The sequence below is a fragment of the Hipposideros armiger genome, unplaced genomic scaffold (assembly GCF_001890085.2).
Source record: "Hipposideros armiger isolate ML-2016 unplaced genomic scaffold, ASM189008v1 scaffold_1031, whole genome shotgun sequence".
Taxonomy (NCBI): domain Eukaryota; kingdom Metazoa; phylum Chordata; class Mammalia; order Chiroptera; family Hipposideridae; genus Hipposideros; species Hipposideros armiger.
The window spans coordinates 90324-102012 of NW_017732381.1; the positions used below are offsets into that span (position 1 = coordinate 90324).

At 51.6% G+C, this 11689-nt stretch overlaps 1 protein-coding gene across 9 annotated transcripts; it reads right to left on the bottom strand.

Annotated features, from left to right (window-relative positions):
- Nucleotides 1-213: 213 nt before the first annotated feature.
- NXNL2 (nucleoredoxin like 2) lies at nucleotides 214-10754 on the bottom strand. 9 transcript variants are annotated; one of them, XM_019631671.1, is made up of 5 exons: nucleotides 9751-10754; nucleotides 8808-9142; nucleotides 3291-3446; nucleotides 1500-1597; nucleotides 685-781 (listed from the first exon to the last, which is right to left on the bottom strand). In XM_019631671.1, the coding sequence occupies exons 1-5, from the start codon at nucleotides 9772-9774 to the stop codon at nucleotides 774-776; spliced, it is 621 nt and encodes a 206-aa protein (XP_019487216.1). In that variant the 5' UTR covers nucleotides 9775-10754; the 3' UTR covers nucleotides 685-773. The 9 variants fall into 9 exon arrangements, with proteins under 9 accessions (XP_019487212.1, XP_019487214.1, XP_019487217.1 ...); XM_019631670.1 differs by having other exon boundaries at nucleotides 698-781; nucleotides 1484-1597; XM_019631667.1 differs by lacking the exon at nucleotides 1500-1597 and having other exon boundaries at nucleotides 214-781.
- Nucleotides 10755-11689: the final 935 nt, after the last annotated feature.

The window sequence follows — 11689 nt, forward strand, 5'->3', positions numbered from 1 at the left end:
CAACTAGATTGAAGAACAAAACGACAGCAACTTGTCTGTTCCCCTTCCCCTAATTCCCCAGTACTGTTCCCATCCCCCCAATTACCCAATAAAAATCTTAAAAAAAAAAAAGAAGCTATCCCCTTTGAAAAACAGAAAAAGTGTTTGAGAATAGGGCTTCACTAGCTTGTAATGGCACTTGCTTTGCCAAGAGAAAAAAGGAAATCAGAGGTCTCCAGTGGAAATAAATTTGTTTATTAAAGCATAGAGATTCTGCAAACTTTAGTAATAAATGTAGTTGTGAAAGCATATCCTTATAATAAATAGATTTCCAGAAAAATGTATCAATAAATATTATATATTACTTTAAGCCTGCACGTGTTTTGCATAGATTTCCAATAGCTCAGTGTGAACACAGTTAAGCTGATGTGAAGGCTGTGCTGAAAATAATGAAAATAGCTACAAGCAAGAGCAAAACGGGAGGTCGTGCGTCCTGAGCAGTGCTTTCTCTGTGCCACCGCAGAGTGCTTCTGCTCTGACATAAACTGGACCGGCCCACAACTCTTCTCCCCATGTTCTCTCTGCAGCAGCTGGTGTGTCGCACACCTGTCCAGGTCCCCAGGGACCCCCACGTCAGCCGGAGAAATTCTGAAAGACATCGGCCACCTCCACCCAGCTCTGGAAGCAGGCCCGCCCCCGCTCCCGGATCTGCTTGCGCCCTTTGTCGGTGATGACTTCCCCGCTGGGTTTCAGGATCACAAGCTTGGGCGTGGCTGTGATGTGGTACCTGGTCCTCAGCTCACTGCGGGAGAGAAGAGGGTGGGCCAGGGATCAGCATGGGGGCTAGAGGTCCCTTCTAAAGGGACCAGGGCCTCCCCTGTGCCCACAGACCCCGCAACGCCTCAGAGCCTAGCCAGCCCGCGCCTCCTCCTGCGCTGGGGGACCCCTTTGATCCTCTCTCCTTCTTGCTGTTTTCCAGTCCAGACCAGTGCTATCCCAGAGTAGTATGTACTGTGGTGGGACTGCTCTGTTCTTGGCTGCCAAAGACCGCATGCCACAGGGGACAACTGGGGCGTCAAAATGTGGCTGCTGTGCCTGAAGGACCGAATCTCTCCTTTTAGTTCATTTTAATTTTAATTTAAGAAGCCACATGTGGCTAGTGGCTACTGTATTGCAAAATGCAAGTCTAAACCCACAAGTCAACCCAATAAATTGGTATCTCTCTCTGCATCTCAAGAGGTTGAAAAATATCAGGTACACAGAATGGTGAAAGTTAAAATCCCATGAGCTCTAAATAAATGCAAAGCCTTATTCAACTCTCTGCCCTACAAATTTGAGGACACGCTGATTAACATTACGGATGAACCATTTCTTGACTACTTTTACCATCAAGTGTAACCCCATGAGTGGCCTTTCTACAAAATGATTTGCATTTATTTAGGGAAAGGAACATCATCCTTCTTAGTTCCCCAAATCTCCCTGTAACCTTCACAGGGATTACTGCCCTCAGGACAGGACACCTGATGAAAATCTCCTTCGTATGCCCATGGTCAGCTTGAAAGGCTTCACGTCAACAGTAATCTGATTTCCCTCATCTGGCAACTTCAGGACTGTGAATCTGAGTAGAAGGAAAAATGCACTTAAGACCCTCCTGTTACCAAATCTTCCCCCTGACATCTCCATGAAAGTCTTCTCGCTGTTGTCCAGCACCCAGATCAAAGACAAAGCTCAGCTGGAGCAAGAAAACACAGTACCTACACCCGAAAAATGGAGAATATACCTCATTTTCAAATATCTAGGAGACAGTGACAAACTGGCCATGCTCTCGGTCACAGGGGGGATCTTACTAAATTTCAAATAATCAGTAGTACACAGACCACTTAGCCCATAATGTAATGAAATCGGAAGCCAATAAAAATAATTTTTTGGAATGAGCTTAAGAACTAAATAACCATATATTATATGTGAAACAGCAGTGCAGACTACAAAATAATTAACACAGAGCAATATGGAATATACTACAGATCCCAAGCTGGAGGTACAATTCGACAGTTAGGAAGCTGTGGTCTTAAACACCCTTATCCAAAACTAGAAGGTGTCTAGAATGAATTCTGCATTTAATTCAAGAAGCTAGAAAAACAACGATGGAGCAAACGCAACAAAAGCGGATAGGTGGAAAGAGGCAAAAGAAGACTGAGGACAGAAATCAATGAAATAGGAAATGAATCAAAACGCGGTGAGCAATAAAACTAAGCCTGATTCTTAACCTTTTCACTGCGTTAATGGATTTCAAGTTTATTCTCCAAAATGTGTCAAAAGTCCACAGAAAATAATTACAGTATTTATATTTTTAAGTAAATACAGTTAAGGTGCTACATTTTATTAAAATAAATGATTAAAGTATAAACATTTCCTATTGTTATTCATGCTTGAAAAACACAAAAGTATAGAAAAATGTACATCTGCTTTGCTAAACTTCCTTTCTGGAACATTGAGCTCATGGGGTAAAGTTGAACACCACAGTCAGTGGCATGGAAATATCGTTCAACTATAGACGAAAGTCACAACAAAAATGTTAAGAAAGACTAAAAATTGGCACAAAGCTCTACCAAGACTGGGCCAGGGAAAGGGATGCCAGGAACACAGCAGACGGCCGTGGTTGCTCCTGGGAACACATGGAACTACTGGACGGCCTGTTCCTGCAGGAAACCCTGCACACGGCTGCCAGGCAAGCAGCTCCTGGAAACCAGTCCACAGGTATCCACTACTTACATGAGGGAGAAAAAATAAATGGGAGAGAAAAAAAACATGGGAACTATTATGTAAAAACGATCATGAACAATGAGAAAGATACGATACAGACGGCCCTGATGAAACAGCATTGCAGGACAAACAAGCCCAAACCACAAACAGAATAGATGCCAATCCACATCAAATTGCAGGCTGAGGGAACAAACAGATCTGTCACAAACAGGTCTGGGCACTCAGGCAGGGCCGATGAAAAACATGGCAGAGACGACTCTCTCCAATGTTTTAAGAATCCTGCACAATCCCTGAATTTTGAAACACCTAAGAAATTAGCTTTCCCCAAAGGCATAAAACAAAAATATGAAACAACCCAAATAACTCTGTACAAAAACTAGAGGGAAAAAGCCAAGGGCCTGATCTAAGCTTTGTCTGGCCTTGGGGACAGGTAGGTTGTGACAGCGCCTGACTCTGAGCAGTGGGGACAGGGCATGCAGTGCCCACCCTGCCAAGAAGGGAAGTGGTGGTCCGGCTGTGGAGTTGCCACCCAGGACCTCGGGGCTTACCCCTGAGGAGGAAGAGCCTGACGGGCTTTTGGAGGGTGGCGAGGTGCGGGGATCCTGGAGGACCTGAGCCCCCTCGAGCCTGACGCAGCCTCTGCATCCAGAGTCCAGCCTTTGAGCAGCACATCCGGAACAGCAGCACCTCTGAGTATGGGGTCCCTGGACCAGCGGCAACAGCGTCACCCAGGCAATTATCAGAAATGCAGAAGCTCCTGCCCCTGATGATGGGCGTGGAGCCCACTTGCCCAAGATTGCCAAACCTCCCAGGGCTTCCTGCTTCCCCTCCAGGGACCCGGAGGAAGGGGAAGGGCAGGCGGGAGCACAAGCTGAGGACAGGGCCCTCTGCAGCTTGGGGGGCAGAGACCTGTGGCTTGCTGCTCAGCATCCATGATGCCCCTTTGGAAAGCACGCCTCCTCCACCCTCTGGCATTTACCAGCTGTGTGACTCGGGCAAGCTAGTTTACCTCCCTACATCCCAGATTCCTCATCTGCACCACCGAATAACAGAGCCCAGTTCCTGGAGTTGCTGTGAGGCTGAAATGATTAATACATGTAGAGCTTAGCTAAGGGCTTGGTGTATATAAGTACTCAATAAACGCTGGTGTTCTCTTGGGGTGGGAGGACCCAGCCCCAACTCCAGCTGGGCCACGTGCCCAGTCAGCAAGGCCTCGGCCCCTGGCTGTACTGACCAGTACACGAATAAGTAGCACACTCAGGACCAATGAGCTCTGGGTGCACTTACGTGTGCTAGGAAAGAGGAGGGTGTGAGGGTGTGCAGCCCGACACCTGGCAGCCACTCTGTCACCGCGAAAGGCTGCATTTGCCAGGCAGCCACTGGCTGCGGCCCGAGCATGAAGGCCATGGCCGAAGGCAGAGCCACAAGTCCTCAGTGGCCTTCCTCCTCCCTCTGACCAGCTCCTGGCTGCTGGGTGTCCCAGGTAAGCTGATCAATAACCTTTCTTGTTTAGGCTTTGCTGTTGTTTTAATCACCTGAAACATCAAACCAAACTCTGAGGCAGTCAGGGGAATGCAAGGCAGGCTGGGTTTTGAGGAGCAAGGAGGTTTGGAATAGACATTTTGTTGCTCCAGGTAATCTTCAAAAGAGTCACCAGTGTAAGCCCTCAAATCCCCACCCTGGCAGCATCTGCCTGGGGACAACTGTAACCTTGGAGCCATGCAGGAGAGGCACTTACCCACCCTCCTCCCCTGGAGTCATCTCAATCCCCTCTGGGCACTGAGCTATGTCCAGAGAGATGAGACTGTGCCTTGGAAAGGAGAGGACCTTGTCGCTGGGCAGCGGGAAGTCATTATAACTGGGCATTTAACCATTTGAGGGAAATCCAAGAACCCAGTTCTTCTGCCCCTGGTGCTGGCTGCTGCTGCTACGTTGGCCCCCTTGCTTCACCTAATGCAGTATGTCCTTGTCACTGGCACAACCACTTCTAGGTTGCCATGGCAACTTCTGGCTCCAGTCTCTTTCCATTTCAACCACCAGCAGGCCGTCCAGAGCAAATCTACTTGCTCCAATCACCCATCCAACAAGCACCCTGCAGGTGCCAAGCACTGGACAAGGTCTGGTCCAACTTTAGGGCTACAGAGACCCCTCAAACACACACTCCTACACAGGGTGGCACTGGGCTCGAGCTATGAAGGACATAGGGCCCCCCAGGCCAGAAATGCTCCCGGTGTCTCCAGAGGCATGGAAGAGGGGCTTCCAGGGGGGGGGCTCCAGGCTTGGGGGCTGTGGCATGTGCAAACTTTGGGGGTGGGAAAGTATGTGTAGTGTTCTAGAAATTCAGTTGTCCAGTCTGGGCAGAACACAGGTGGAAAGGACTGGGCTGGGAGGAAAATGTGGTCAAATACTGGAGGGCAGGGCAACAGGAGCTCGGGGAATCCCTGGAGAACTGGGGTATGGCATGGCAGGAACAGACTTCTTTGATGACATGTGATGAGGCAGGTGTGAGAACAAGAGTCCTTTAAAGGAGGACACTGAGGCCGGGCGGACCAGTTAGAATATTCTGATGGTTCAGGATCTAAATGAAGAAAGTAGCAATGAGTAGAAAGCTGAGAAAGGACTGGAGAGCCACAGATTCAGTGGATTTGGGGCCTGACAGAGACGTGATGAGTCAGGGGGCCCAAAAGAGCTGGAACCCCGGGGTGGAGAGGCCAGGGCCAAGCAGCTTGGCACATGCACTGACTCTACGCCACTGCGTTGAGGTCTCTAATGGAACTGTTGTCTACCCAGGAGATGAAGCCACGGCCAGCTGTCTTTTCCATCCAATCCAAACTTGTAGACCTGGAAGCCAAGGTTCTCCATCCACCAGGCCTATGGTGGGGGGCAGTGATCAACCCAGAGCAGGAAGGGGGTCTGCTCCAGGCCTCTTTGGGGTCTGCTGAGGTTCCAGAGCCTAAGTGGGCATAAGTGTTGTCAAGCAACCATCAAAAAATTTGTGTGACATCACCACTGAGCAGATCTAGCATGCGTGGGCGCACGCAACAGGAATTCTTGCTGGCATACAAGATCTGACAATTAAGTTCTTGTTGCAACGATGTTGCTAACCTTTTTGATATCAGAGGGATTATTCATTATGAATTTGTACCAACTGGACAAACAGTTAACCAAATTTACTATTTAGAAGTCTGAAAAGGATGCGCGAAAAAGTTAGACGACCTGAACTTTCACCAACAATTTACGGCTCTTGCATCACGACAATGCACCAACTCACATGGCACTGTCTGTGAGGGAATTTTTAGCCAGTAAACAAATAACTGTATTGGAACACCCTCCCTACTCACCTGATCTGGCCCCCAGTGACTTCCTTCTTTACCCAAAGATAAAGGAAATATTGAAAGGAAGACATTTTGATGACATTCAGGACATCAAGAGTAATACAATGAGAGCACTGATGACCATTCCAGAAAAAGAGTTGCACAATTGCTTGGAAAGATGGACTAGGCGCTGGCATCTGTGCATAGCTCTCCAAGGGGACTACTCCGAAGGTGATCATAGTATATTCGGCAATGAAGTATGTAGCATTTTTTCTAGGATGGGTTCACAAACTTAATTGTCAGACCTTGTATTTAATTGTTGCTTCTTTCTTAGGCCTGTAACAAAGGGAAGGAAGCCAGGTAGGACGGCCTGTTCTGGGTGCTGGCCCCATGTTCAGGCCTTGAAGGTCAGTCCCTCCTCTCGCCCACTCTGCCTCTGGTAGGAAAGACATCAGTAAACATCCGCCTGTCCAGGCAGAAGGGCAGTCTCAAACGGGTTTTGTGTGGGCTCTGGGGACAAGGTGAGCGACTCCAGGAATTTTCTTCCTGCAGGGGTATTTGCAGCGGTCCTACCTCCAGCCATGCCAGGGTGACCCTGTGGGGGCTCTGTGGGTAATGTCCTCTCTTCCTCCTAAGACTTGGCGGTCAGCAGTAATCCAATGGACAGCCGCTGAGGGAAGACAGCAGGGATCCCTCACTGTGACCAAGGGGCCAAGGAGATTACTGCCCTGGCCCCACTTTCCCATAGCACCCAGCAGAGGGCTGTGTTCTGCATACATTAGGAACTTCCTCCGCTTCCGCCCTACATTCCTTCGTTCTCCTTGGTGGTGGCTATTTCTATTTTGCTCCTGATCTGATCCCATAAATTCAGGCTGGGATAAGCAGAATTGGGGAAACAGCACCAAGAATCCCCACAGAATATCCCATTTCCTAATGTACAAACAGCAATGACAGGGTTAATGAAGTGCAGTCTGGAAAGGAGCAGGAGCTAACTTCTTCAAGTGGAAAAACAGAGGGGTGAGGCCGGGTCTGAAGGAAGTCAGCTCCTGGCCTGAGATGGCCAAGTGAGGCCACCTGGGCCCTGAGCTGCTCAGCTGCCTGCAGGAACCTCAGCAGCTTTGACAAGATAACCAAGGAAGTGGAAGGTAGTTCTGATGACCCTTCTCCCAGCTAGGGCCCCTCGGGGAAGCAGCAGCCAAAGCAGAAAGAGTTCCAGGGCCAGGAGTGCCGGCCTCTGAGCCTTAAGGCACATCTGTGAAATGGGCCGTACACACCAAGTGCTGGCACACCACCAGCTGACATGCTCTGAATTCATGTGTCAACGCAGTCCTCGTGCGTCTGTGACGTGTCATTATACTCAGCCCCCGGTCACCCCATGGGTGAATCCCAGAGCTGGGCTCTGCCAGGCCTGAGCTCTTAACTTGATTACATCACTTTCAAAACTAAATGTGTTCTTTCAAAAGCTGTGTATAAACTCAAGTACGAAGCAAATCAAAACGCATTTTACAACCAGCACAAGACGTAATGCTATAATGCATCCTTTTGCCAAGTGAATCGCGGTCATTTGGATTTATCTGGTTGACTTAGTCCTGCTGTGACAGAGGCTTGAGGAAGCAAGTTTGCCCTCTCATTTCTTCCTCAGCATGAACCAAAGCAGGTGCTGGGGGAAGAGTTACACTTCCACAGGACTTCCAAAGTTAGCTTCCATTTTTAATTGGCCAGAAGGAATGTCATCTGAGGACAATTAAATTGGTGGTTAATGCCACAACTGTATAATAATCACCAGAGAAATGTGACAGTTACCCCTGTAAAACAAAGCCCAGAAATTCTGTTCTGCATCTGCTAAGGGATGGTGGGGTAATGCACGTTGTGAAGCGCAATTTAAACCCAAATCTGGACACTTACACCACAGGAGACCCAACATGCTGGACATTAGGGTCCCTATCATACTCCCCATCTGCCAATTCCCCCTACGTCCTCCCACATCCTCCCTCCCTGTCCATCTTCCTCCCCCAAGTCCTCCCTCCTCCCCTTCGCGGAGTCTGTAACCACAGCCAAAGGAGGACTACGGTCAATTCACAAACTCTGAAATCCAACAGATCCCTGTCTAACGCAAGGGCAGAATGAGATCGTTCAGGGCTAGATTTTAGCCGCCTCTGACATCTGCCTCGGCAGGAATCCGGGAACCTGGTTCCCCCTACAGTTGTCGGAGCAGGAATCACCTTTATGGTTAGGAAATTCCAGTCACTGGCAGTAAAAATAAAACTGCAGCGTGGCCAGCACTGGGTTCCTCCAGCCCCGGAGCTCCTGCCCGTCCCTCGGCACCTCCCCTCCAGCCACCACGCACTACTGGCCTGGTCAGCTAATCCACGGTCTCCAGTTCTGGCTGGAGTGGCCTCCTAGGTCCCCTCTCCTGCTCTCCAGACTCAGGATCTTCCCTGTGCGGTGGGGTGGGGCGGGGCGTTGCGGGCTGCGGCTCCCAAGGTGGAATCCGCTCACCGCAACATCACCGGAGCTCGTGAAAAACGCAGACCCTCGGAATCAGAGACTGGGGTGCGATAGGATTCGGGCTCACCAAGCCCCCCCGGGGACGCGGACGCTCCAGTCCGCCAACTGCTAGAGCCTCCCGGGGACGCTGAGCAGAGACTACAATGTACCCGAGGACCGCCCAACCCGGATATGTGTGTGGGAGGACCGTCGGGGTCGGCACTCCAGACCGCAGGGAAAAGCGCGGGACGGGGCCCCACTCACTGCCGATAGGGGTCGTAGAAGGGCAACGCTAGCCAGCCACCGGGCAGCTGGCTCATGAAGTCTTCCATCTCCCGGGCGCTGCGGTCGGCTGACACCAAGACCACAGCCAAGGGCGCGGGCGGCAGCGCCTGCTCCACTAGCTCCACGTAGAAGTCACGGAGCAGCGGCGTAAAGTCGCGGCTGGGCGCGCACCGGGCGGCCGCGAAGTAGAGCGCCACCACCTTGTTCTGCAGCACAGTCTCGGCCTCCACCCACGCGCCGCCAGCGGTCACGAGGTGTCGCCCGCCCAGCGCATCCACCATGGCCCGCTCGAGGTCACCTGCGGTGGAGGACACCTACGGAGAGAAAGGGGAGAGGGAGGCAGTGAGCGAAGGTGGATGGTCATCAACGGGGTACGGACACCTGCGGGAGAGAAGGGCGGAGGGGCGGCGGTAAGCGCAGGTGGATCGTCACCTGAAGGCTGGCAGCGGTGTCCCGCCTTCCTTCGCACCGCCTGGCTCTCGGGCCGCGCAAGACTCTCCCGGATCTCGGCACCAGCCTCGCCCTCCGGGTGGTGGTGGTGGGGGGGGGTGGCACTCACAGACACCAGCGACCCCAGATGCAGCCGCGGCGGCTACGTCGCTGCACCCGTCTCTTGAGAGCCGGGTCGCCCGGCATCTTCCCACCCTAGAGCTCTCCACTCTGCAACCCTGCCCCGCCCCCTCACTCTTCCCTACGGGCCCCGCCCCACGCCCTCTGCCCGGCCCTCTCCACTTCCCATCCCCCTTCTCCGCTCAGCTATCCGACCTGCCTCACTACGCCTCGCACGCTGCCTTCCTGCTCTGACCCACGCGCTCTTCTCCCCTCGGCGCCCTCCCCTGCCCCTGCCCATGGCGCCCTGGCCCCTAAGTCCACCCCCGCTCCCCGCTTCCTAGTCCCTACTCTGCGTTCATTCCCGCCCCACCTGCCACAGGAGTCCCGCAGACATGGGAGGGGCAGGGCGGTTTGGCCTGAAAGGGGCAAGGACGGGGCGGTGGGGAGACAAGCCCAGTTCTTTCCCGTGATTACCCAGACTTCCTGTGCCCAGGCTGGGAGGTTCCCAGGAGTCTTGCAAGTGGTAACTGGCGGAGATTTTTAAAGAATGTTTTTTACCGAGTGAGAGAGTGTTAATTTGCCCTGTACTGCAGGGGGCCCTGGTATTGGGCCTAGAGTAAAATAGTCTCAGCTCTCGGCCCCAGCGGGAGAGGCACTTGCGTGAGCGCAGAATTTAGTGAGCGCCAGAAAACTCAGTAATAAAAAAATTCTAATACAATATTTTAAAAATTCAAAATTAATGCCAAAATGTTCATGATGAACAAAACATCAAACATGTAAATAGGACAGGATCCCACCCTGCCCTCCGACGCCAACGGCGCGCACCTCGCCCTGGGTCCCAGCCCACGCCCTGTCACCAGGAGCTTATATTCCAGTGGGGACTAAACAAACAAAAAACTAGGTGAATGAGGGAAATTCATTGTGCGTGCTCTAGAGAGGGAAGGGGCAGGAGAAAGGGCTGGGGAAGGGCGGAGCCGTAGGGAGCGCCGCTATTTGAATGAGGTGTGCAGGCGGAGTCCTCGGAACCGCCCGCTGTCCCCGTGACAAGAGCCGGACACGCGAGGACTCTGTGCACTACTATCCTGACCTACCGGGTCGGTAGTGTAAGTGTACTTGGCAAAGCCCGGACTAAGGGGAAATTCTGTCGGAGGACTAATGATACTCTATGAAGCGGGCTGCCAAAGCGTCCATTCACTGGCCTCTTAGAAAAATAGAAATTTATAGGCGAATCGGAGAAAAAAAATCAAGAGGAACTGTGAGCAGTATAAATCTTGTATGTGGAAGCCCCTGATTTTTCTTAAATGTCAGAAATAAGGTGAATGGAATGTCGCTAAACTCTATCGATCTGTTTGGCCTTTTTTCTTTTAGAACAACAGTGAGCCAAGTACAGAACATTTCTTTTAGTGCCACCCACCCACTGGAGAAATATCCAAATATTTGTATAAATGCCGTGTGCTGAGGGGTGGGTGCCTGTTGCTGGGAAAGCAGCCCACCCAGGCACTCCAGTGGCGAAGCCCAGCAGCCCTTCCCCTCCTCCAGGAAAATCTGGGCACAGTTGAGGCTGAAGGGTGGACGCCCCTCCTCTCCAGGGGACCCTCTTCTTGTGGCCACTTGTGTGTATCAATATTTTGGTAAATAAAATTGGACAAAAAATGGCATTTCAGTTTCATAATGTGCCAAGACACTTCCTTTCAGTTGATCGTTTCAAGTGTGTTTTTTTGCTTTCACACTCCCTTTCTGGTCTGGGGCTGCCTCTTCTGGTCTTGCTTTTCTCATGGGTCTATCTATCCCTTCTTCCAGATTGAGGCCCCCTATTGTTTCCAGAAAAAAATCAGACTGACAGTATCATAAGGGACCACTGGGGGCCGAGATGCTTCCTATAGCTGCTGCTGGTCACTTGCAGGCCTCACGGCAGGGAATCACTCACCAACCACTGCTGTCTCCAGTGCTGTGTGCAGGTCATATGCAAGCAGTCTCCTGCCCAGCTCTGGGAGTACACAGAGCTTCTTTTCTCGTTTTCCTGCCCTTTCTCTCAGCTTTTCAACACTGTCCACTCATGATGACCTTCTGGTTCCCACCAGTTATTTTCCTAAAAAGTGAAACCTTTAGGACCAGCCAAGTGGTGCATTGGTTAAGAGCTGGCTTGGGACGCCAGAGGGCCCCGGTTCAGATCCCACATATGAGGGTCAGTGACACTGCCCTCAACAGCTCAACCTGGAGCTGGGCTGCCATGAGTCTCTGGTGATGGCATAGGCTGCAGCCCCTGCTGTAGTGGGTTGCCATGGGCTACCGTGTGTGGCCAGCAGCCA

Excerpts from the sequence above, each read along its gene's own strand:
- NXNL2 (XM_019631667.1), bottom strand. The coding sequence starts at position 9,774 with ATGTCTGCGGGACTCCTGTGGCAG. Across the intron at positions 9,143-9,750 it reads CTGCGGGACTCCTGTGGCAG|GTGTCCTCCACCGCAGGTGA; the intron begins GTGGGGCGGGAA and ends TTCTCTCCGTAG. Across the intron at positions 3,447-8,807 it reads TTCTACGACCCCTATCGGCA|GGACCCCATACTCAGAGGTG; the intron begins GTGAGTGGGGCC and ends CCGCTGGTCCAG.